At 53.2% G+C, this 22,870-nt stretch overlaps 2 protein-coding genes across 2 annotated transcripts in view; both read left to right on the forward strand.

Annotated features, from left to right (window-relative positions):
* ZBTB17 (zinc finger and BTB domain containing 17) overlaps nt 1–21,274 on the forward strand; it is a 29,952-nt gene extending 8,678 nt beyond the window's left edge. Inside the window, 15 exon segments of the mRNA XM_012662574.1 lie at nt 15,043–15,249; nt 16,014–16,202; nt 16,847–16,987; nt 17,335–17,460; nt 17,953–18,191; nt 18,280–18,422; nt 18,511–18,811; nt 19,219–19,306; nt 19,400–19,516; nt 19,606–19,726; nt 19,936–19,997; nt 20,000–20,059; nt 20,401–20,610; nt 20,717–20,806; nt 20,887–21,274. Coding sequence (XP_012518028.1) covers nt 15,043–15,249; nt 16,014–16,202; nt 16,847–16,987; nt 17,335–17,460; nt 17,953–18,191; nt 18,280–18,422; nt 18,511–18,811; nt 19,219–19,306; nt 19,400–19,516; nt 19,606–19,726; nt 19,936–19,997; nt 20,000–20,059; nt 20,401–20,610; nt 20,717–20,806; nt 20,887–21,170 — 2,378 coding nt within the window. The 3' untranslated portion in view covers nt 21,171–21,274.
* Nucleotides 21,275–21,326: 52 nt separating this feature from the next.
* The window catches only part of LOC105824867 (zinc finger and BTB domain-containing protein 17-like), a 6,301-nt gene continuing 4,757 nt past the window's right edge, over nt 21,327–22,870 (forward strand). Inside the window, exons 1-2 of the mRNA XM_012662478.1 lie at nt 21,327–21,453; nt 21,571–21,710. Of these exons, the coding sequence (XP_012517932.1) occupies nt 21,327–21,453; nt 21,571–21,710 (267 nt within the window). The remainder of the gene's footprint in view (nt 21,454–21,570; nt 21,711–22,870) is intronic.

The raw sequence follows: 22,870 nt of genomic DNA on the forward strand, positions 1-22,870 counted from the left end.
GGCCTGTAGCTTTTTTTTTTTCTTATTTTGGATACTGATCCTTTGTCAGTTATATATGTTGTAACTGTCCACTTCCAGTTTGTGGCTTGTTTTTTCACTACGGGGTTTGTGTTTTTTTTAATGAATAGAAATTCTTAATTTTAATGTAATTTATCAATTTTTTTCTTTTATGGCTAGCACTTTGTTTCTTTTTCAGAACTTCCTCCCTGCTTTTCAAGTTTATAAAGATATTCCCCTATATATAGTCTTCCAAACATTTTATTGTTTTGCTTTTACCTTGAGGTCTTTAATCGATTTATAATTATTTTTGTGTGTGGTGTGAGACAGGGGGCTACAGACCAGTGGCTTCATCATATCTCACTGCCGCCTTCAACTCCTGGCCTCAAACAATCCTCCCACCTTGGCCTCCCAAACTACTAGGATTACAGGTGTGAGCCACCATGCCTGACTTCTTTTTCTTTTTTTATAAGCGTACCAAATTGTCCCAGTACCATTTGTTAAAAACATATACTCTTTTCATGTGGATCTGTAATGTCACCAGTAACCATAAGCATATATCTAGTGTCCACAAATGTGTTGGTCTATTTATGGGCTCTTTAGCATTTGTTCTCTGTCTCTGTGCAAATACAACACTGACTGAATTACTCTGATTTTAGAACAACTCTTGGTGTCTGGTAATGCCTTGGCCCTTTGCTCTTCCATCTTTGTTTTAGATCATGCTTGTCAGATGCCATAAAAATTATTGGATGTTTTATTAGAATTACTTTGAGTTTATTATATATCAGTTTGGATAGAGTTGACATTTTCATGATATTGAGTCTTCTGATCCATGAACATGGTAAAACTTTCAATTTACGTAACTTGTCACAGTCTAAATTTAGTCAGTGTCTTTATACTTTACTCAGTGAACAACCTTAGAACACTTTAATTCCTATCACTCCCTCCTCCACTTTTATTCTACAGGTGTGTATTTTAGTTCTTTTTAAACTTGACCAAGATGTCATTAGTTCAGTGTTTGTGTAAATTTACTCACTTTCCTTCTGGGATCACTTTTCATCCTCCAGAAGTGTATCTTTTATAATGTGAGAATTTGGGCTGCAGCCCATTTGGAGGCCAGCTAATGGTTCCACGTTCTCAGGGAAGATTTTCCCTGCTCCATTGAGCACCGAGGTTGGATATAGGCAGTTTTCTGTGTAGTCTTCTCTCCGCTGAGGTCCTGTGAGGGATGGGGGTGGGGGGCTCAAGCTTGCTCAGTTCTGCAAAAATGCCCTTGATACCCAACTTGGAAGCTCCACTGGCTGTCTAGATTCCAGCCCTTGCTTAGTTTTCTTTTGACCTCTTAGTATTGCTTACTGACCTGTCAGTTCTTTGATACATTTTAAAAGATGTCTTAAAACTTTTCTTCAGCATTCATAGCTATTTGCAGTGAGAGAGTTGGCCAAGGTACCAGGTGTGCCATGCTTCCAAAATTGAGATGTTTCATAGTTTTGATTTTGTATTTCATCTAGCCATCAGCAAATTCTTCATATTAGAACTAAGACTTAGTAATGTTCACTTCTGGATTTTTATTTTTAATTTTATTTTTATAGATGGGGTCGGCTGGAGCGCAGTGGCTATTCACAGGTACAATCATAGTGTACTGCAGCCTCCAACTCCTGGCCTCGAGCGATACTCCCACCTCAGTCTCCTGAGTAGCTGGGACTACAGGTGCGTGCCACCACACCCAGCTAATTTTTTTTTCATTTTTTTAGAGATGAGGTTTCACTGTATTGCCCAGGCTGGTCTCAAACTCCTGGGTTTAAGTGATCCTTCCACCTCAGCCTCCTGAATTGCTGGGATAACAGGCGTGAGCCATTGTGCCCCACTATCTTTGACTTGTTGATTAATTTTTAAGAATAGCTTAATTGAGATATAATTCATATACCATACAATTCACCCATTTAAAGTGTACGATTCGATGGCTTTCAGTATATTCACAGAGTTGTGCAGCCATCACCACTATCTAATTTCAGAACAGTTTTGCTACCCCACAAAGAAGCCCCACACCCATTAGCAGTCACCCCTCATTTACCTCTACCTTGCCCCCCTACCCCCACCTTAAACAGCCTGTCCCCACTAGGCCCCTGCTAGCTCTGTCTCCATCTCCGCCTCGCCCCCGCCCGCCCAGGCTTCCTGTCCTAGGACCAGGAGCCAGGCAGCATTTGGGGGTGGTTTCCAAGTTGCTCTCAGAAGCTCACACTTCAAAGTGGCTGGCTGAAAAACTGCCAGGGCTGCAAGTCATCCGTTTCAAGGCTCAGCTTCCTAGCCGCTTTGCTGATTCACTGCTGCTACAGGTGCTGGGGATTTGAGGGGCCGGAGGTCAGCAGCTCTGTTTGTTGAAGGAGAAATGCTGGGGCCCTGAGCCTCTCCTAATCCTCACAAGGCTGCTGTCTAAAACCTCGTGCTGGAGAGCAGCACTTCAGCATCTGGATTGGAGGAGCCCAGCAGTGTTTAAAAATTACTGGAAATTGAGACGTTTAGTTCTTGACTACTTTTTATCCAAGCCTCATTTAAGGTTTTGAGATCCCCAGAATATTCTTCTAAAATAGCCTCTGACTCATTTAGTTTTTTCCAATGAAGTTTCATAAAATCTTAACTTAGTTTAATCCTATTTGTTACAGTAAATGTAAAATTTGATGTTGATTTCTGCCATACATATTTCATAGTTGATGTTTGTTGTCCTATATGTTCATAGTTAGAAATCTTAAAGATAATACTATAGGGAAAGTTTAAATGAAAAAAAGATCTGCCGGCCGGGTGCGGTGGCTCACGCCTGTAATCCTAGCTCTCTGGGAGGCCGAGGCGGGCGGATTGTTTGAGCTCAGGAGTTGGAAACCAGCCTGAGCAAGAGTGAGACCCCGTCTCTACTAAAATTAGAAGGAAATTAATTGGACAACTAAAAATATATAGGAAAAAAAAAATTAGCCGGGCATGGTGGCGCATGCCTGTAGTCCCAGCTACTCGGGAGGCTGAGGCAGGAGGATCGCTTGAGCCCAGGAGTTTGAGGTTGCTGTGAGCTAGGATGATGCTACGGCACTCACTCTAGCCCGGGCAAAAGAGTGAGACTGTCTCAAAAAAAAAAAAAAAAAAAAAGGTCTGCCAAATGCTAGGTAAATCTCTCTCATTTTTGGGGGGTGAGGGGAGGACAGGGTCTCACTCTGTCACCCAGGCTGGAGTGCAGTGGCACAATCATAGCTCGCTGCAACCTTAAATTCCTGGGCTTAAGTGATCCTCCACCTCAGCCTCCAGAGTAGCTGGCACATGCCACAATGCACAGCTGACTTTTTAAAAAATTTTTTGTAGAAATGAGGTCTCACTATGTTGCCCAGGCTGGTTTCAAACTTCTGGCCTCCCAAAGAGCTGGGATTACAGGTGTGAGCCACCTCACCTGGCCAATATCTCATTTTTATTGCCACTCACTCTGGATGTTTTATACTTTGAGTGCATGCATTTATAATCTAGCAGTCTCATTAATGAAATCATCCATTCATTTATTCAACATTTGTTAAATCCCAACACTAGAAGGGACCTTAGCAGTCACCTAATCCTAATTAGGATACACACCTAGAAACAGTCACACGTGAAGAGCCTGTGCTACGTTGAAGTCCAGTGACCTCCATTTCCAATTTGTATTTAAGCTACCTTTTTCTTTTGGATTGATCTTCAGTAGTATCACCAGACAACTACTCCTTCCTTTGGAATTGTCATGTTCTGTCTTCTTTCCTAATGAAAGCCTCTTTGGTCCTCCAAAGTCACTGTGTCCTTTGTTGAAAGAAGATGGCATTTGCCATCAAGTATTAAGCATTTATGCCTTTTGTTCTGGTTACAGAGGAGTGGCGTAAACATTGCAGTGTGTGGGCCTTTTCCTGGTTTTGTTTTTCAGGTTGAAACTTCATCTGTGATGGGTCCCTGGATTACTGACGTGATTTTTATGTCCATTTTTAGAAGACAGGACAAGGATTAGAGCAAGAGGCTCCTTTTTTTCCCTGTAATTTACCAGCATTGCTGGCATGGATTTTTCTGTGGTAATAAGAATGATGATGGCCAACAGCAGCTTTATGAGAGGTGAACTTTCATCATCTCCATTTTACAGACAGGAAATTGAGGTGCTGAGATCGCAGTACTCCTGCCTGGGGTGCTTAACTAGCTTTGGCCGGATTCCAAGGCAGGAATTTTTAACTGGGTCCAGGGAGCTAGTAGGCTCCTGGCGAGTGGGTGCGGAGCTGTGCGGTGGCCTCCCCGGGAGACAGCGTGTGAGGGCTTCATCTGTGTCTGAAAACGAGAACACCAACTGCTGTGCTGGGGGCGGCCCCTTAAGAAATTCGTGTTCATAATCTTTTCCTGAGTGATATATTCTCTGTGCAAATTACCGCAATTTTCCATTTCCCTCATGAGAAATTTTTTCCTTTGAGGAGTTTCTAGTCACCAGGTCTTGTAGAAAATGTCTTAAAGATTATATGGTAGAAACAAAGGACTTAGATCTCTGACTTGGTGGGCATTTATTTCCTCCTTCCTTCCTTTCTCCCTTCCTTTCTTCTCTCCCTTCTTCCCTCCTTCCTTCTTTCCTTTCTTCCTTCCTTTTTTAATTTTCTCAGTTTTAATTTTTTAATAGATAATATTTACAAGTGACAAAAAAAAAAAAAGAAATATAGAAAGGATGTGTAGTGAAAGTCCTTCCCCAGCTCCTTTGGGGGGCTTTCTGTTTCCAGTTTCACCTATACCCTTCAGAGATGTGGATATTTTCTTTTAAATGTAAGTAAGAGACATAAATTCTCAGCCTGGGTTTGTGGTTTTGGACAAACAGACTGGCCCAGCTTCCACTAGGAAGGGTCAGTGCAAAATGTTGTTAAGGGCCCTTGAGCTCCTCCAAGAGGAGGCATGAAAAACTTTCAGAGGATTTCGTAGTTAGTGGGAGGGCACGTGTACAGCCTGCTCAGAAAGATCCATGTAAGTGTGTGTTGGATTCTGGGCACCAGCTAAACCCTCCCGGGGCCACCTGGGGGTGACATTGGCCCATTTTTCCCCATCCTAAGGGTCCAACGCAGTGGAACTTCCTAACTCGTTTTTCTGCTTCTGCTCTCCCCCTTTCAAACCCTGGCATGGCTCCAACTGTGCAGGATGTCACTAAGTCCTGGTGTGGTGGTCCCTGGCCCCAGCCTGGCCCTCCAGCTCCCCCCGCACCACCTCTCCACTCACTCCTTCCTCTGTGGTACCGAGGCATGCCCTCCCCCTCCGCCCAGTCCCCCAACACTTCACCACTTTGCCGTCTTCTGCCTGACGTTGTTCTTGCCTTTGTGTGTCCTTTTAGAAAGGGTGGTACCCTTTCAGCACTCATCAGATTGTCTTCCCTGGTGAAGGTCCCCGAGGGTGGGGCTCACACCTGGCCTTATTCCCTGTGGAGCCGCCAGCTCCCAGCAGGGCACCTGGCACTAGGTAGTGCTCTGCAGTTGACTTTGAAGTAAACGTCCACTACACTAACTCCTCAGCCCACCAGATATAGAGATTGGACCCCCGAATCCATCCATATTGAACTCGAGTGGGTTCCCTTCCCAGCTTTCTGCCCTAAGTTGCACAATAACAAAAGCCTGAGAGCAGAAGCTTAAAGCCAGGTAGAAACAACACTTGTGTGCTTTTTTGTCACACTGGACCAGGCTGTGGCTCCTTTAGCTTCTACCAACTGCCTTCCCAAGGCTTGGACCTCCTGCTGTTGTTGGAGAAGAACCCTGTGCTTCTCTGGTAAAGGGAGTTCACTTGGGATAATCAGGTTTTGTTTTTGTTTTTTTAAGATAGAGTCTTGCTCTGTCACCCAAGCTACGGTACAGTGGCATCATCGTAGCTCACAGCAACCTCAAACTCCTGGGCTCAAGCGATCCTCCTGCCTCAGCCTCCCAAGTAACTGGGACTACAGATGGGTGCACCACGCCTGACTAATTTTTAACATTTTTTGTAGAGACAGGGTCTCACTATGTTGCCCATGCTGCTCTTGAACCCCTGGACTCAAGCAATCCTCCTGCCTTGGCCCCTTAAAGTGCTAGCTAGGATTACAAGTGTGAGCCACTACACCCAGCCCTGTTTTTGTTTTAGTTATTCATCATTTTCCCTTTTGTTTTAACGATGACCTGTTAGACCTGTGTTAGAGAAGTAATATCTAATTCTACTTTTGCCAATATTTGGGCAATACTTACTACATGCTGTTTACTTTTTAATCCTCACAATCGTCATGTTTATGGTGGTTTTCCTAATTTCTGGGTGAGCAATCTAAAACTCAGAGAAACCTGTCTGAGGTCACGCTGCAAGTGCTGGAGCTGGGATTCTGAGTCCACTGGTCTCATGTCCTCTTTGTCCAATATCCACTCCCACAGATGCCTCATTCGGTATTGTGCCTTTAATCACCATGTCTACAAGCCAGCATCTCGAGGTTATTGGCCAGAATGCAACCCTGATTCTGCCACTGTGATTTCTCACCCCACTAAATGGCCCCACGATGGGGCCAGTCTCTGAAGCCAAAAAATTTTAGCATCATCCCTGACTCCTTTCTTTGTCTCGCAACCCTCTCCTCGATCAGCTACTTGTGTTGGCTTGGCCACACATACCTGCAAACTGACCACGTCTCACCTTTATTGCACCACCTTGGTTAGGCCACCACCATCTCTTGCTGCAGTACCGTAACGGGTGTTCCTGTCCCCACTCTTGCCTCCTTGCAGTCTCTTTGCACTGCAGTCAAGATGGTCCTTTAGAAGTGTCACTCTTCCGCTCTCAGCTCTCCCAAGGCATCCAGTGTACTTAGAAGAAGCTCTACAGTCTAACATGCCCCCAAGACCCTAGTGATCTTGGCCCCTGCTGCTGCCAGCCCCACTGTTCATTCTCCCGCTCACCTGCTCCTCTGCAGACACACCGGCCCCCTTTGCCAAGGTCATGCCCATCTCAGGGCCTTTGCATCTGCTCTTCCTAGTGTCTGTAGTGGTCCCTGGGCTTATAGTGGCATGGCTCACTCTCGTACCTCATTCAGGTCTTTGCTCAAATGCCACCTCCTCAGAGGTCTTCCTTGACTCCTTTCTTTTTTTTTTTTGAGACAGAGTCTCGCTTTGTTGCCCAGGCTAGAGTGAGTGCCGTGGCGTCATCCTAGCTCACAGCAACCTCAAACTCCTGGGCTCAAGCCATCCTTCTGCCTCAGCCTCCCAAGTACCTGGGACTACAGGCATGCGCCACCATGCCCGGCTAATTTTTTCTATATATATATTTTTGGTTGTCCAGATCATTTCTTTCTATTTTTTAGTAGAGACGGGGTCTCGTTCTTGCTCAGGCTTGGTCACGAACTCCTGACCTTGAGCGAACCACCCGCCTCAGCCTCCCAGAGTGCTAGGATTACAGGTGTGAGCCACCGCGCCCGGCCACTCCTTTCTTAAATATTAAATAGCCTCTCTCTCTCTACCCGCTCAGCTTGCTCTCATGGCTCCACAGCACTTAGTGTAATATCTGCCATCGTATCTCACAGCGATTTATTGCCGGACTTCCCCACTAGGCTCAAAGCTGTAACACAGTAAGTACCTAAGACAGGCCAGGGTAGGCGCTCATTAGATGTTTGTGAAGTTCATTAGTCTTTTCTCTGTACCTATTAATAACTCCTAATTTCTAGGCTGAGCACCCCTAGAGGGCAATGCGATAATTGTGAGTAGCTGTGCTGCTGTGTCTGTCACCCCACTGAGTTTTCTCTATATTGGGGAAATTTCTCAGCCATATACATAGAATTATTTCTCAAATGCATATGGATCCTGTTGTGATTAATAGAATGGAAATTCATTTTTTCATAGTGGCTTTCATCTATTATTTTTTCAGTTAACAAGCACCAAAAGTACGACTGTTATTTCATAAGTGTCTACGGAATATTTTGACATTGAGTTAGTCATATTCAAAAAAGGCCAGGGACCTGTGCTCCCTGCTAGGCCTGTTCCACAACTCGCTCTGTAACCACTTGAGAGCAAGGTCCTGGGTGAGGTGCTATAAGCAGCTGCGGGGAAAAAATAAGCAGTAGTCCCACCTGGCAGTGAGTTTATTAAACTGGTAGGAGAGAGGAGGTGACATACTGTGTCATTTCAGTGTCAGTGTGCTGCTGCCTAGACACTAGGGGAGTGTTTGTGGTTGGTGTGGGGGGAGTTGGGGGATCGTCAGACACTGCCCAGTCCTGTGTGTGCATGTTCTGATTATGTCTTTTTGGTAGGAAGTCCCTGAATTTACCGTGTGTTGAGCCTTAAGAGCCCCTGGAACAAGTACTAGCATAATGGACCCTAAACTAGCCTGGGCTGCCTGGGACCCTGGACAGCTCTTCCAGCAGGGCCCGCAAGCCTTCCTGCTCAGGCGCGGGCGTAGAACAGTGGGGTCCTTCAGGGGCCAGGCAAGGGGGTGCTGCCCCCTCTCAGAAGCATGCCTAAATCTTAGAGATGATGGCAGTAGTATGGTTTGAAAAGCAAAGTCAGTATCATACTTTAATTTTATATTTAGACTGTTTTAGATTTTAAAAAATGTTTTTTAATAATACAAACATCAGAAAACACTACTGACCCTTGGCTGGTAGGACTGTGTAGAGGACAGCAGTGATTTCCAAGGTTGGAGTGAGCACTGTCCAGTGGGGGAGGAAGTACCAGAATCTGGGGTATCAGGAGCTAAGTCAGATTCGTATGTTTATCCGAGGGGAAATTGCTTGTAAAAGTTTGAGAAATGCAACCTTAACACGAGAAGAGTGTTTGCTGGGCAAGGAGAAAGTGACAGCAGGGCTGGTCTCTTTGATCTTTGCTCCTCCGCCATGTTGCAGTCAAAGGGACAGGTTCTCAAAGCGGTGTGGGTGGTGGGGTCCGGCAGGTTTCACGCTCACAGGCTGGCCTGGTGTGAACTGCCGTCTGGGCCTGATTTATTCATGTATGTTGAGCCGCCTGTATTTCCAGAAAATCAGGAACGCTGAGCAACTGGAAGCCACATAGTGATCTCTCACCTGCCCTCAGGTTCCTCAAGATACCCAGACAGGGGATGGCTGTGCTCACCTGGAGGCCCAGGGCTCGGCGCAGTATGTCCCAGGAGCCAGGGCCTGTGCCTAGTGGGGGGCCAGTTGTTTTCTCAGCTTAGTGGCTTCCCTCTGTGTGGCAGTTTGGAAACCCTGCCTGCAGCTTAGTGCTTGCTAATAACCTGGGTAATATTTCACGTTTGACAGGTGCCCATTTGACTGTAACATGGAGCTTTGCTCTGTGGGCCACTTAGTGCCCTGGGCAGGCGCTCCAGCCTTCACCCGGGAGCACCCTTGGGGCTTAAGGGAACAGTTGTTCGATACAAAGTGCCGCCCCGATGCAGAAAATCGCTCTGAGTGGCTTTTTGCTCAGTGCCCCCCCCTTCCGCCCTCCTGCTCTTCATGCTAATTGTGCTCTGGCATTTTTCCAGATTGCATTTAGGAGGAATAATGGGTTATGATTACAACTTCTTAACAAGGTCAAGTCACCAAATAGTTTTTGAATGCACTCTAGGTACCCAGTATAAAATGGTGTGTAGAAATCATCTGATAAGGTCTTTGGCCTAAAAAAGAAACCCTGTAATCTACATCTGCACTTCCTAACGACAGTAGTTTTTTGCATATTTAACCACATGCCCAGCGCTGTACAGGGCCTTCACATACATTATTTATTTTATTTTTATTGATCTGAATGCAAATGAATATTTAATCCTGTAACAAATCTGGGAAGTTGTACCTCAGCCCCATCTGCAGTGGAGCAGCGGTGCTGGAGATCGCTGGCCCGTAGGTGGCGGAAGCTGGAGTCAGGTCCACAGTGTCGATCTGCCTCCTGAATCCCCGCGTCTCGAAGGCGGCGATGTGGACTTGGTGCTGGGGTGGTCCCGTTCTTAGTTGTTAGGTGACCTGTCCGTGTCAGGCCTGGAGCTGTGTGGCTTGGCATGTTGAAAGACTGTAAGTGCCATTTCGTTGTTACTGGGGGAGCTGTTGAGTTGAGCAGAGTGGATTTCACAGCCCGAGGAGAAACCTTTCCTACACAGCCAGCATGCTTTCGAACTGAAGGACAGACGCGATGGATTGTGTTTTCTGCGGCCAGCCCTTCTGAATCGCGCCCACATGAGCCTTCACGGCTCTTCTAGCTCCAACAAACCGGAGCTGAAAAGAGCCGCATGCTGCTGTCCCGGGCCACAGGCCTCAGGACAGCCCTGGGGAGAGTAGCTGGGAGCATGGCTGGAAATGACCCTGTCTTTGCACATACGCTCCACACCATGACCGGATTGAGTCTGACACCTCTACGTCACTTTTTACTTATTAAAAATTTTGTTAAATTTTGGACTGTCTCCATACCAGAGTATATGAAACGTACACGTTTAGTCTAAATAGTAAGTCCAGGTGCACCCCGAGAAGAAGTAGAATGCTCCCAGTACCTCAGAAGACCCTGACTGCCCTCCCCCATCATCCCGAGTCTTTGGTTAATCATTCCCTTTGCTGTATGGTTTCGCCATCTGTCTCAGTTCTCTCTAGCTGTTAGCAAACACCCCAGAATTCAGTGGCTTAAGCCACACGCGATTCTGTATTTCTCACAGTTTTGTGGGTTGACTGGGCATTTGTTTGCTCCCCAGGGTGTTGGTTGAAGCTGTTCATGTGACAGCGTGCAGCTGGCAGCTGGGCTGGCCGCCCCAGCAAGCGTCTCTGTCATGCAGAACCTCGGTGCTGTCAGCTGGGCACCTCTGCTCTTCTCTACGTGGCCTTGCCACGTTGCTGTCCCCTCAGAGCCTCTCCATGTGTTACCCTCTCAAACGGGGGAGCCTGGGGTTCCTGGGAGTGTGGCAGCTGGATTGCAGAGGAGCCAGGCTGGAATCTTCAGGCTGCTTTAGGTCCAGGTCTGGAACTGGTGCAGTCCCTGCATCCTGGCGGGCAGAGTTGTCGCTGGGCCCATCGAGGTTCCACCGGAAGGGAAAGGTGTGGCAGGCACTGGCAGGGAGGGGAGGAACTGTCGGCCCCACACCATCCTTGTCCGCTTGCCGAGTTGTGCCTGTCTGGACTCATACTGCGGGTGCTCGTCAAGGACCTCACTTTCATTCCCCGGTGAATTCCTTGCGAGATGGGCCAGGGCTGTGTGTCCAGCCAGGCTGCTGGTCCTCAGGCGAGCATCCCAGCTCTCACACCTGAGGTCAAGGATAAGAGCTGGGCAACTGGAGGCGTCACAGGGAAGGTGCCTGATGGCAGTCAGGACTTCGTGTGGGAAAGTCAGCTCGGTGTCTGGGCATGCCATGTGCCATTTGGGGGCTTCGTTTTCTGCATCTAAAATGAGTACTCTGGGCTTGATGGGCTCCCTGGTCTTGTTCTGTTTGCATTTTCTGTGGTTCGGAGATTTTAGGGTCTTTCTTGGAAGTAGCTTTGACCAGTGTTCACGTTTGTTGACAGTCAAGGAAGACGAGGTAGAGATGGAGGGATCCCCACCATGTGCTTCAGTGAAGGGCACCACATCCTGGGGGAGCCAGCAGGAGCACTGTTTCATCTCCCCCCCCGTGCCAGCATGCCAGGTGGTGGTGGGAGTGGGCTGGCTGTCGGTCCTGTTACCGTGGGTAAATCTCCCCAGGCAGCACCCCTTAGCGTGCACCCAGGATGGGGTGCTCCTGAGACATGTGCAGCACTCTCGGCTCTTCCTGTACCTGTCCAAGCCTGGCTGTCCTGCTGGGCTCCTATCACTGAGGTTACATAAAAGAGGAAACAGGACACAGGCTGGTGATCATTCTAGAGCATTTCTTGTAGGTTTGGAGGTGGGGGGCTGCCTAGTTTAATCTGGCCCCTGAGAGTGTGACAAGCAAGTGTGCCTTGGGGAGAGAGGCTGTTGGAGCTCCCTGGCAGGCAGCCAGCTGGGGAGGCAGAGCTGGGACCAGCCTGGCGCCTCCGAGCTCTACCTGCCAGGATGGCAGGGAGCGGGGGGGGGGTCAGCTGTAAAGTCCACAGCGACAATGCAGTTCTGTGGGTGACACCATTTAGTACTGGGCACCCCGCTTCTCCCCACAGGGTGCTCGCTCAGTCCCTGGGGTGGTCGGATTTTGCTGGTGGCCCTTGAGCAGTCACTTTGCTTTTCTGCCTTCCCCGGCTCCCGTCCTCCCCTCCCCCCTTACTTTCCCTGTCTTCGCTTCTTCCTTCTCCCTATTTATCTTCTCTCCTGTTTTCTCTTTTTTTTCTTTGATTTTGTTAGAACAGATGTCCTTTAGGTGCATTTCTCTGTTGGAGCAGCCTCAGAGGATTCTAGAGGCCTCAGGTTTCTCCTCCTAACACCCACATGTGGGAGGAGCCACCCCTGGGTGGGCAGCTGGCACCGGAAGAGCGCGGTTGGCACGGGCGGCAGACGTTGCTTGTGGGCACGCAGCTGCGCTCTCCCGAGTGTGGGGGTGGAGGTGCTGGGCCACCATGCACCCTGTCCCTGGCCTTTATTGGTCTTCCGGACCCCAAGGCCTCAGGGTGTGAGGGCACCCAGGAGAGCTCTGTGCTCTGCTTTGCTGTCCTTTTCCTGGAAGCTCCAGGGTCTGTGGCTCCTGGCAGCCGTGGGCTCCAGACAAGGCAGATCGATCACCTGGCCTTTGAGCCGGGCCCCCTCCATCCTGTTGGCTAGGAGTCTCTTCCAAGTTTACCTTCCTGCGAGTCAGATTGTTTTCCTGCTGGAAGGTTCTGCTTTTGGCAGGCTGCAGCCAAGGGGGCCTGGGAACAACTCTGTGCTCTGAGGGTGAGGGTTCGGCTGAAGCTCCCCTGGTTGTTTTAGGGCCTGGGAGACAGTCCCACCCAGCTCAGATATCAGGGCTGCTCCTGGTGAAGGGGAGGGCAGGGTTTGAGGCTTGCAAGTTCCAAAGGGGCTTATTCCAGAGCTGACTGAGGATTTTGCCCTACGGGAGCCCTGGTCTTCCCTCCCTTTCTGCACTTGGGAGATAGTTCACCTGGCGCTCCTGAGGACGCACAGGGTGACAGGGGATTGAGGCCGGGCTGGCCCACCACACACCTGTCTGCTCACATGACCTTTTCCACAGCAGAGAGAGGAGGGTGGATTTGGCCCGGGCCTGCTCTTGCTCCTGCCCTTGGTTTCTTTTATACCTTGCCTGGCGTGCACACCCTTCAGGTCCCAGGCCCAAGTGCCCTGGCGTGAGTGCTTAACCCACGGACTGGATGTTGGTTTTCCTCCAGAAGACTGCGCTGCTCAGAAACACTGCAGCCAAGATTCTCCCTTGCATTTCTTCAGGTCACAGATGAGAACTTGCTTTTTCCAGGGATTGAAGACCTTAGAGAAAGATGCCATCATGCGGTGTGGCCCGCGTCAGTAGCACTTTGCTCTGGGGAGCTCTGTGTTGCTGCTGCTGGCTCGGCTCGGCTCTGGAGCGGGCCTCTCAGCAGACAGGGCCGCGGGGCGCCTTACCTCTTGACCAGGGCTGGCCTCTGGCTCCCGCTCCCTCCCTTGCACTCAAGAGCTCTAGCCACAGGCATTTGTGAAAATAACAGAGGGCTGCGAAGTAGCTGCTCTGGGAGCTTGTTTGTGCACGTGTGGAGGAAGGGAGAGGGTGTTTCTGGGTCTCAGCAGCAACTCTGAACCCACGCTCAGAGGCTGGCACGCCGTGGCTCACAGCCTGTCACCACTGCCACAGTCCCCCAGCTCAGCAAATACATATCCCCGCTTGTGAAAAGTTTCTAGACATCACAGGGTGGCTGGACTTGGCGTCCTCCAAGGCTGACCTGTGCTGGCATGAGGGGGCGTGGCTTTCACTGCGGCTCGTCCCAGCCCGACAGCCATACATGGTCACTGCGCTCTGAGCTGCAGCGGTGACTCACCCCCAGGAGGCTGATGTAACAGGGAGCAGCCAGAGCCAGGGAGGAGCTGCTGAAACCTGGGGGCGCAGAGCCCTCAGTGTTCCTCCCCCCTGCCCAGAAGCAGCCAGAGCAGCTCTGTGTGCGCCCAGGCCTCAGGGAAGAGGTCCACACGTGGTTCCGGAGTTGCTGAGAACCACCGCCGCTTACCAGATTCTGGGCTGGGTGGGACAGCCTTGCCCCTGTTGGCTCTGTATAATATGCTCTCAGACAGCAGGTGTTGGCTTTTATTTTGAAACATTCCAAAATTGGTTCTTTCTAGAAAGGAAGGCCTGCTTATTTTCCCTAGAAAATTGCTGATCTTGAGACTGATTCTGGAGGGGGAGCTGGTTTAGATACTTATTTAGTCATGGCTTGTGCAGTTCATGACTCTTCGGCACCAGGCCATGGAATTTTTCTGAGCATTTTCACTTGAGACAGTCAGGGGACTTCCAGGCATTAAGTGAGGACCTTGACAGAGAAACTGTGGCCAGCCCAGCAGCTCTTGGGATCAGGATCAGAGTTAACTGTGTCTCTAGGGACAGCCACCAGGACAGAGGTTTCCTGGAGGCAGAGGACTCCCCCATGTTTTATCCAGTGCCCCGAGCCCATGAGTCGGAACAGAGAGAGATCTGCACTCTGGCGGGGGATGAGGGGACGTGCACAGAGCCCGTGGGTGCAGCAGGAGGAGGCCAAGTTCTGAAACGCTGGGTGATAAAACATCCACCTTGTCTTCACCTGTCTGGCAGAATGAGAAAAACAAGAACAAAATAGAAAGGTTTTCCTAAAGCCGGTTGTGTCCAATGGAAACATCTGTCCTTTATTCTGAGATTGTCATGTGTTCTTTTGTAAAAAAATATTAAACTGACCATGTCTTTTGTTTTTTTTGAAACGATGACAGTAATCGGTGCTTTGTGTTTGTTCGCTTTTTTGACCTTTTAATGTCATTACCTGGCTAGATAGAAAGGTGGCTGTTTTGTATTGGTGCCTTGATGCTTTCTGATTTGGGGAACTTTTCCTGGCCAGTAAACCCAGGAATCAGGGAGTTGCTGGTCAGTCTTGGCTTGCAGGGGTGTCTGGAGTTACCTGCCCTTTTGTGGCAGAAATGCCTCTCACCCGCATTTCCCACCGTCTCTGTGCTAACACAGACCCTTTGGTCTCCGCAGCCATGGACTTTCCCCAGCACAGCCAGCATGTCTTGGAGCAGCTGAACCAGCAGCGGCAGCTGGGGCTTCTCTGTGACTGCACCTTTGTGGTGGACGGCGTTGACTTTAAGGCCCATAAAGCGGTGCTGGCAGCCTGCAGCGAGTACTTCAAGATGCTCTTTGTGGACCAGAAGGACGTGGTGCACCTGGACATCAGTAACGCGGCAGGTACCCCTTCGGGGCCAGGGCGAGCTTGCTAAGGCCCAGAACCCATGGGGGGCGCTCAGGCCATAGGCCTGTGTGACAGGGAGTGGAGCAGGGAGGGAAAGACTGGCAGGAAGGGCTCAGTGATAAGCCCTAGGCCACAGTGAACTTGTCAAGAGGGGCAGAGAGTAGGCAGGCCCCTGGCCTCTTCCCATGTCTAGGTCAGTCCTGCAGCCCCTACCCCAGTGCTAACCAGGAGTGGGAGCAATGATTGGTGATGGGGACAGCCAGGGCGGGGCTAGGAGTAGTGTCAGGAAGGCCTGGTCCTGGATTTGGGCTTCCAGGCCAGAGTGGGGTGCCATGCCACAAGAGGGACATGCAAGCTGGTATAGATGCGGAAACTGAGACCCAAAGGGGTCAGATGGGTGGTCTTGGGGTCAGTCAAATAGAGTTGTTAGCAGAGCCCCGGTGAAAGCCCGTGCTGATACAGTGGGGTTGGAGTGTCCTTCAGTGGTGAAGTGCAGTGGCTGGGTAGAGGGTGTGCAGGGCAGGTGTTCACACCCCCGTCCTTGGTACAGGCTGGCATTCACACCCTCAGTGGGTGTACTTCATTTCAGAGGCTGTTGGCTGGGCTGAGAATCCCCAGATTGCCCGCCTCTCCCCCAGCACGGGTGGAGGCTGCCACTCGGCTTTGTCTGAATCCCGGGGTCTTGCTGCCGAGTGGCGTGGGGCAGGCTGCTGGTGCCGGGCCCTGGTTTGGTCTGTGACGGCTGTCCCGTCCTTGGCAGGCCTGGGGCAGGTGCTGGAGTTTATGTACACGGCCAAGCTGAGCCTGAGCCCTGAGAACGTGGATGATGTGCTGGCCGTGGCCAGCTTCCTCCAGATGCAGGACATCATCACGGCCTGCCATGCCCTCAAGTCACTCGCTGAGCCAGCCACTGGCCCTGGGGGAAATGCGGAGGCCTCGGCCACGGAAGGTAAGCTGATTGGCAGGCCGTTGCTGAGCAGGTGGCCAGAGACCTCTGCTTTTGGTGGGGGCTCTGCCTCTGGCTCTCTGGCTCGCCTCTCTGGGTCTTAGTTTCCTAGTCTGGCCCTGCCTCATGCTGGGGTGATGGTGAGGGTTAGCCACGGCCGGGTGTGAGAACAGCCCCTCTGCCTGCCCGTTTCCTGCCTTGCCCCAGCAGAGGACCAGGAGCCGTGCCTGGTTCAGCACCTTCGCACATGGGCGGGTCTCCTCCCAAACCCTCCTGCAGCTCTGTTCTCCAGGCCCTTCCCGCACCCCCCTCACCTCCTCAGAAAGCCCTCAGTCACCCGCTGTGGGCTGGATTCCTTGTTGTGCACTTTCAAAGGACCATGTCCCTCCCTTCCAAGCACTGACCTTATGCACGTGTGAAGTCTGTCTCCTCTGCGCACCCTGCAGAAGCAGGCACCATCACTGCTGTGTTCCCAGTGCCCCGGGCAGCCTGGCATGGAGTGGGCGCCTTGTGAAGAATTAACAAACTACTACTTAGATGTATCCCCAGGGAAGATGTGGAAGAGCTAGCAAGTTCTGAGCCACCTCACCCCTCCACGTGGTGGGCACTTGATGGGAAATGGCAGGTCTGTCCTATTCCATCTCCAGGAGGGGACAAGAGAGCCAAAGAGGAGAAGGCTGCTGCCACCATGCTGAGCAGGCTGGACCAAGTGGGGAGCAGTCCACCCACAGGCCCAGGCAGGGAGCTCAAAGAGGAGCGAGGCGGCCAGGCCGAGAGTGCAGCCCCCGGTGAGTTGTGATGCTGAGGACCCGCTGGCTGCCCTGGAGGGGGAGGGGGCAGCAGGAAACCAGAATACCTGTCCCATCACCTGCCAGCAGCCTGGGCCCAGGGTAGTGAGGGCTGCCTCAGGGGGAGGTAGCACAGGCACCTGCACTTTTTGTTACCCAGAAAGGTGCATTGTTTGTTCTGTTCCGCGGGGTCGGGGGTGGGGGGTTCTGTTCCAGCCAGAGCAGAGACACCAGCAGCCTGAGCTTGGGTGTGCTGGGCCACCAGCAGGGGCCTAGTCCAGCAGAGCGATCTGGCCCCAGACAGAGGGTCCCAACTCAGCCTCCGGTACATCCCCGTCCTACCCCAGGTGCAGAGCAGACAGAGAAGGCCGACGCCCCCCGGGAGCCGCTGCCTGTGGAGCTCAAGCCAGACCCCACGAGTGGCATGGCTGCCGCAGAAGCAGAGGCTGCGTTATCAGAGAGCTCGGAGCAAGGTACCTGCCCAGCCAGGGCCAGCTCGCTCCCACCCGGACCTCCCTCTTCTCCTGCCTCCAGCTGACCCCACTCAGAGCCACCATTCACTTCAGCTTTTGGACAGACTTCATCTTCTCTTGTTATGGAATCTTGAGATCGGTTTCTTGGTGGAATGTCCTGGCTATGTTGCTGTTAGCACAGAAGTGTCCTACATAGCTGGGAGCTTCTGCTCCTTCCCAGCTCTGAGCACCGTGCAGGGCGTGCCTTGCTGCCCACAGCACCCCCGAGTGGGACAGGGCCCACACCTGTATCCCCCAAGTAGCAGATACCCAGGTCTCAGACCCTCAGGTGTTTTCCTGGCCAATGCTGGGGATCATTTACTTGTCACTCCCAGGCGGTGCCGGAGCCCCTGAGAAAAAGGCGTGTGTGGAGGTGCGAGATGCCCTGCACTCTGTCCTCTGCGGGCCCCTCCTGCCCTCCCAGTGCCTCAGTGCCTGCCTGTCTCTTCTCAGAAATGGAGGTGGAGCCAGCCAGGAAGGGAGAAGAGACGGAGGAGGAGGGCGCAGAGCCTGCCGAGGTCAAGGAGGAGGGGCTGCAGCTGGAGAATGGCGAGACCCCCGAAGAGAATGAAGAGTCAGCGGGCACAGACTCTGGGCAGGAGCTCGGCGCGGAGGCCCGAAGCCTGCGCTCAGGCACCTATGGCGACCGCACAGAGTCCAAGGCCTACGGCTCCGTCATCCACAAGTGCGAGGTGCGGGCTGTGGTGGGCCAGCCCTCCCCCTCCCTGGCCTCCCTGCGCCCCTCAGCCCCTCACGCACCCCGCCCTGCTGTGCCCGCAGGACTGTGGGAAGGAGTTCACGCACACGGGGAACTTCAAGCGCCACATCCGCATCCACACAGGCGAGAAGCCCTTCTCGTGTCGGGAGTGCAGCAAGGCCTTCTCTGACCCGGCCGCATGCAAGGCCCACGAGAAGACGCATAGGTACTGCCCCGGGCCGGCCCCCTCGCCCCTGGCCTCGGCCCCCGGGCCCTGCGAGCCCTCCTCTCCCTGTCGCCCTCTGACCATGCAGCCCGCTGAAGCCATATGGCTGCGAGGAGTGTGGCAAGAGCTACCGGCTCATCAGCCTGCTGAACTTGCACAAGAAGCGGCACTCGGGCGAGGCGCGCTACCGCTGCGAGGACTGTGGCAAGCTCTTCACCACCTCGGGCAACCTCAAGCGCCACCAGCTGGTGCACAGTGGGGAGAAGCCCTACCAGTGCGACTACTGCAGCCGCTCCTTCTCCGACCCCACCTCCAAGATGCGCCACCTGGAGACCCATGACACCGACAAGGAGCACAAGTGCCCCCACTGCGACAAGAAGTTCAACCAGGTGTGCGGACCCCTCCTGGAGCCAGCATCCAGGAGCCCCTGGTGGCCACAGCCCTGACACATGCCACGTGGGGTGGGGAGACACAGCTGTCCTCCTGAAGCTCCCTCCTGATGGCACCTAGGGGACACAGGCCTAGTGGGGAGCAGCCACTGTGTCTGAGGAAAGTGATTCCCTGGGGTCAGCTCCCAGCAGCTCGGCGGAGGCAACCAGGAGGGCAGGATGAATCAGGCTGGGCTATGGGTGGTTTTACCTTTCTCTGTTGGGATCTGGAATAGTCCACGGCCCGAGGAGAGAGGGAGCTATCCAGGGTCCCCAGGAGACCTAAGCATGATCATTCCCTGGCGGGAGGGCTGGTAAGGGGCCAGGGCTGAGTGTGAACGGCGCTGCTGACTCCTGCCCGGGCACAGGTGGGGAATCTGAAGGCCCACCTGAAGATCCACATCGCGGACGGGCCCCTCAAGTGCCGGGAGTGCGGGAAGCAGTTCACCACCTCAGGTAGGGCCAGGGCTGCCCTGGCTGTCCTCACACCCCTGCTCCTCGGCCACCTGGTGGCGCCCCCTGCCAGGCCTGCCCTTGTTCTCACCACAGGGAACCTCAAGCGGCACCTGCGGATCCACAGCGGGGAGAAGCCCTACGTGTGCATCCACTGCCAGCGGCAGTTTGCCGACCCCGGCGCTCTGCAGCGGCACGTCCGCATCCACACTGGTGGGTGTCAGCCCAGCGCTGCCACGGGCTGGGGCGGGAGCGGGGGGAGGGGAGTGGGCGCCAACGCCTTCTCCTGCCCCCTTCCCCAGGCGAGAAGCCGTGCCAGTGCGTGATGTGCGGCAAGGCCTTCACCCAGGCCAGCTCCCTCATCGCCCACGTGCGCCAGCACACCGGGGAGAAGCCCTATGTCTGCGAGCGCTGCGGCAAGAGGTCCTGCCCTTCCCTGCCCATGCCCAGGGTGCTGTGGGGTTCCAGGCACTCTGCAGAGAGGGGGGCAGAAAACAAACTGGGGGCTCGGGACCCGGGCAGACTGCTGCCCAAGCCCAGGCTCTGGCCCCAGGGTCCCGTCCAGTCTAGATGAGGCAGGAGGCCCCAGGCCTGGGCAGTTCCGTGTGAGCCCCTCTCTTGCCGCCCCGCAGATTTGTCCAGTCCAGCCAGCTGGCAAATCACATTCGCCACCACGACAACATCCGCCCACACAAGTGTGCAGCAAGGCCTTTGTGAACGTGGGGGACCTGTCCAAGCACATCATCATTCACACGGGTGAGCCTGTGCCCCCTGCCCGCACCTGTCCCTTCCCAGCCCCTGCTCTCAGGTCGGGGCGCAGCGGGGAGGGGGGTGCCCCCAGACCACAGCCTTGGGTGCTGGCACTTGCTGCAGGTGGCTTTGAAGGCAGTTCACTTCAAAGGACGACCCCATTTTCTTAGAGCCTCCAGGGGTGCCAGTGCCACCAGGGGTGTCTGTGCAGTGCTGATGGCTACCTTAAAGCACTTCTTGCTGGAAAAGACAGGGCTGCTGGGCAAGCTGGAGGCATTGAGGTCCTCCCACCCCCACCCCTGCTGCCCCTTCCCCCAAAGGCAGGAGAGAACCTTGCCTCCCCCCAGGAGAGAAGCCTTACCTGTGTGACAAGTGTGGTCGTGGCTTCAACCGGGTAGACAACCTGCGTTCCCACGTGAAGACTGTGCACCAGGGCAAGGCAGGCATCAAGATCCTGGAGCCCGAGGAGGGTGGTGAGGTCAGCGTGGTCACTGTGGACGACATGGTCACGCTGGCCACTGAGGCCCTGGCAGCCACGGCTGTCACTCAGCTCACAGGTGCGGGCTGCGGGCAGCAGAGGGAAGCACGGCAGGTTGCCTCTAGGCGGCAGCTGTGGGGCAGGTGCTGTGGCCTTCGCCTTAGGCCCTGTGATTGTGCCCACAGTGGTACCAGTAGGGGCTGCGGTGACAGCCGACGAGACGGAAGTACTTAAAGCCGAGATCAGCAAAGCTGTGAAGCAAGTGCAGGAAGAAGGTGAGAGGGGCCACCCAGGGTGTGAATGCTGGTGGACCCCAGGGTCCTTCCCACCCTGACCACAGCCCCCACCTCCACAGACCCCAACACTCACATCCTCTATGCCTGTGACTCCTGTGGGGACAAGTTCCTGGACGCTAACAGTCTGGCTCAGCACGTGCGAATCCACACGGCCCAGGCACTGGTCATGTTCCAGACGGATGCGGACTTCTACCAGCAGTACGGGCCGGGCAGCACGTGGCCGGCCGGGCAGGTGCTGCAGGCTGGGGAGCTGGTCTTCCGCCCTCGGGACGGGGCCGAGGGCCAGCCCGCACTGGCAGAGACCCCCCCAACAGCTCCTGAATGTCCACCACCTGCTGAGTGAGTGGGCAGCCCTTCTCCTGACTGTTTATTTAAAGATGGATGGCATCCTGGAACTGAGAAGGGTGGCCCCATTCCCTAGAGAGAATAAATTTGATTATTTTCTAATGCTGCCTTTAGGTCCCTGTGGGGGTGGGTGGGGAGCTGGCAGCTATAGCTGATGCAACAGAAACATTACACTACCAAGGGGCTGGCCTGGGAAAGCCAGGCTGTCCCTTCTGCCGAATGGGACTGGAACCGCAGGACCTATCTCAAGCCAGGCTGGCTGCTTTGCCCTGAGTTGGGCTGTGGGTGGCACTTGGGCCCAAGAGACCACAGCGTCACGTGCCCCATCTCATCCAGTCTCCTGCTCAGAGGCTTCTCACCTGCTCGATTTTAGGACCCAGCCTCCCCTCTCCCCCCAGGGAGTGCAGGTCCCCCTCTGCTCCCAGCAGGGGTCACAGCTGCTTACTGGGGCCAGGCAACCCAGAGAGAGCCTGGCCACAATGGCTTTGGCCACTTCTGCCAGGCCCGGCTCAGGGGTCCTTTCAGCCAGAGCAGCAAGGTAGACAGAGGAGAGGGCCAGGCCCAAGCCACCAGCCCAATTCTGATGGGCCTGGGGAGCAGGATGGCTCCACACTTGCTTTACCAGTAACCCCGGTCTGAGGACTGAGGCCAAGTCAGTGCCATCTTTTGGGAGCATTCACTTGCACTCAATCAGTGCAGTCTCCACCACCAGGCCAGGGCCCTGAGGGACAGGAAGGGGCAGCTGGAAGCTTCACTGGGGAGCTGGGAGCACAGCAGGCAGGGCCGGTGGAGCAGCTTCCTCACTCCTGTCAGTGATGCTGTCTCAGCCCCTTCTCCACGGTTCACCCCCAGCAGCGGTGATCCCTCGTTCAGAGGGGACACTTACCATCTTCCTGCACCAAAAGTATAGACCTGTTTGTAGCAGCCCCGTCGGTACCGTGAGGGAGACCGCCAACTCCAGCCCCATGTCCCTGTTCCCACCCCGGTCCACAGCTTGTCATGGAGCCAGCCGCAGGGCATCCTCGTATCTGGAAGCAGAAACAGGGTTAACTGAGCCCAAGGAGCCAGCCTGCTCCACCCTGGGAGAAGGGGCAGGATGCGAGAAAGCACAGCTGCAGTGTCCGAGTGCCTTCCACACCACCTAAGAACCCATCAGGACCTTGCAGTTTCACAGATACTTACACCACAACACTAAAAAATGGTTAATTCAGCACCCCTGACAAAAATCTCTTTTGTACAAGGTAAACTGGTACTTGGGAAGACGGAGAGGCAGAAAGGAAACAGGTCCCATATACAGACTTGGGGGAAGGACCCAAAAGTGGGATGAGGCTTAGCCGTTCCCCACCCAAGTAACAATCACATTCACATTTGACGTGTTTTGTATTTTTTAATAAAGTTTGTAATCCAATGGACACACAAAACAAAACTGCGCTGAGAAAAACAGTTTCATAAATTAATAAGTGTTAGGAAGTTGGGGGAGAGGTCAAGGTAACAGGAAGAGGGGATTAGCCAGTCTTTTTGTACAGGTGCTGTGTGACACTTCCGCATCGCGGGAGCAGGGCCCGTGCTGTACTGAAGCGCATTTATACAAATGAGTGACAATACAAAGTCTGAGTATGAAAATAAGATTTTCTCTGAAAACACATTTTTGGCACAGATTAAAAAAAATGTATGTCAGGGGAATTTGATTTTTAAGTC

Source organism: Propithecus coquereli, unplaced genomic scaffold, assembly GCF_000956105.1.
Source record: "Propithecus coquereli isolate 6110/MARCELLA unplaced genomic scaffold, Pcoq_1.0 Scaffold77, whole genome shotgun sequence".
Classification (NCBI taxonomy): Eukaryota; Metazoa; Chordata; class Mammalia; order Primates; family Indriidae; genus Propithecus; species Propithecus coquereli.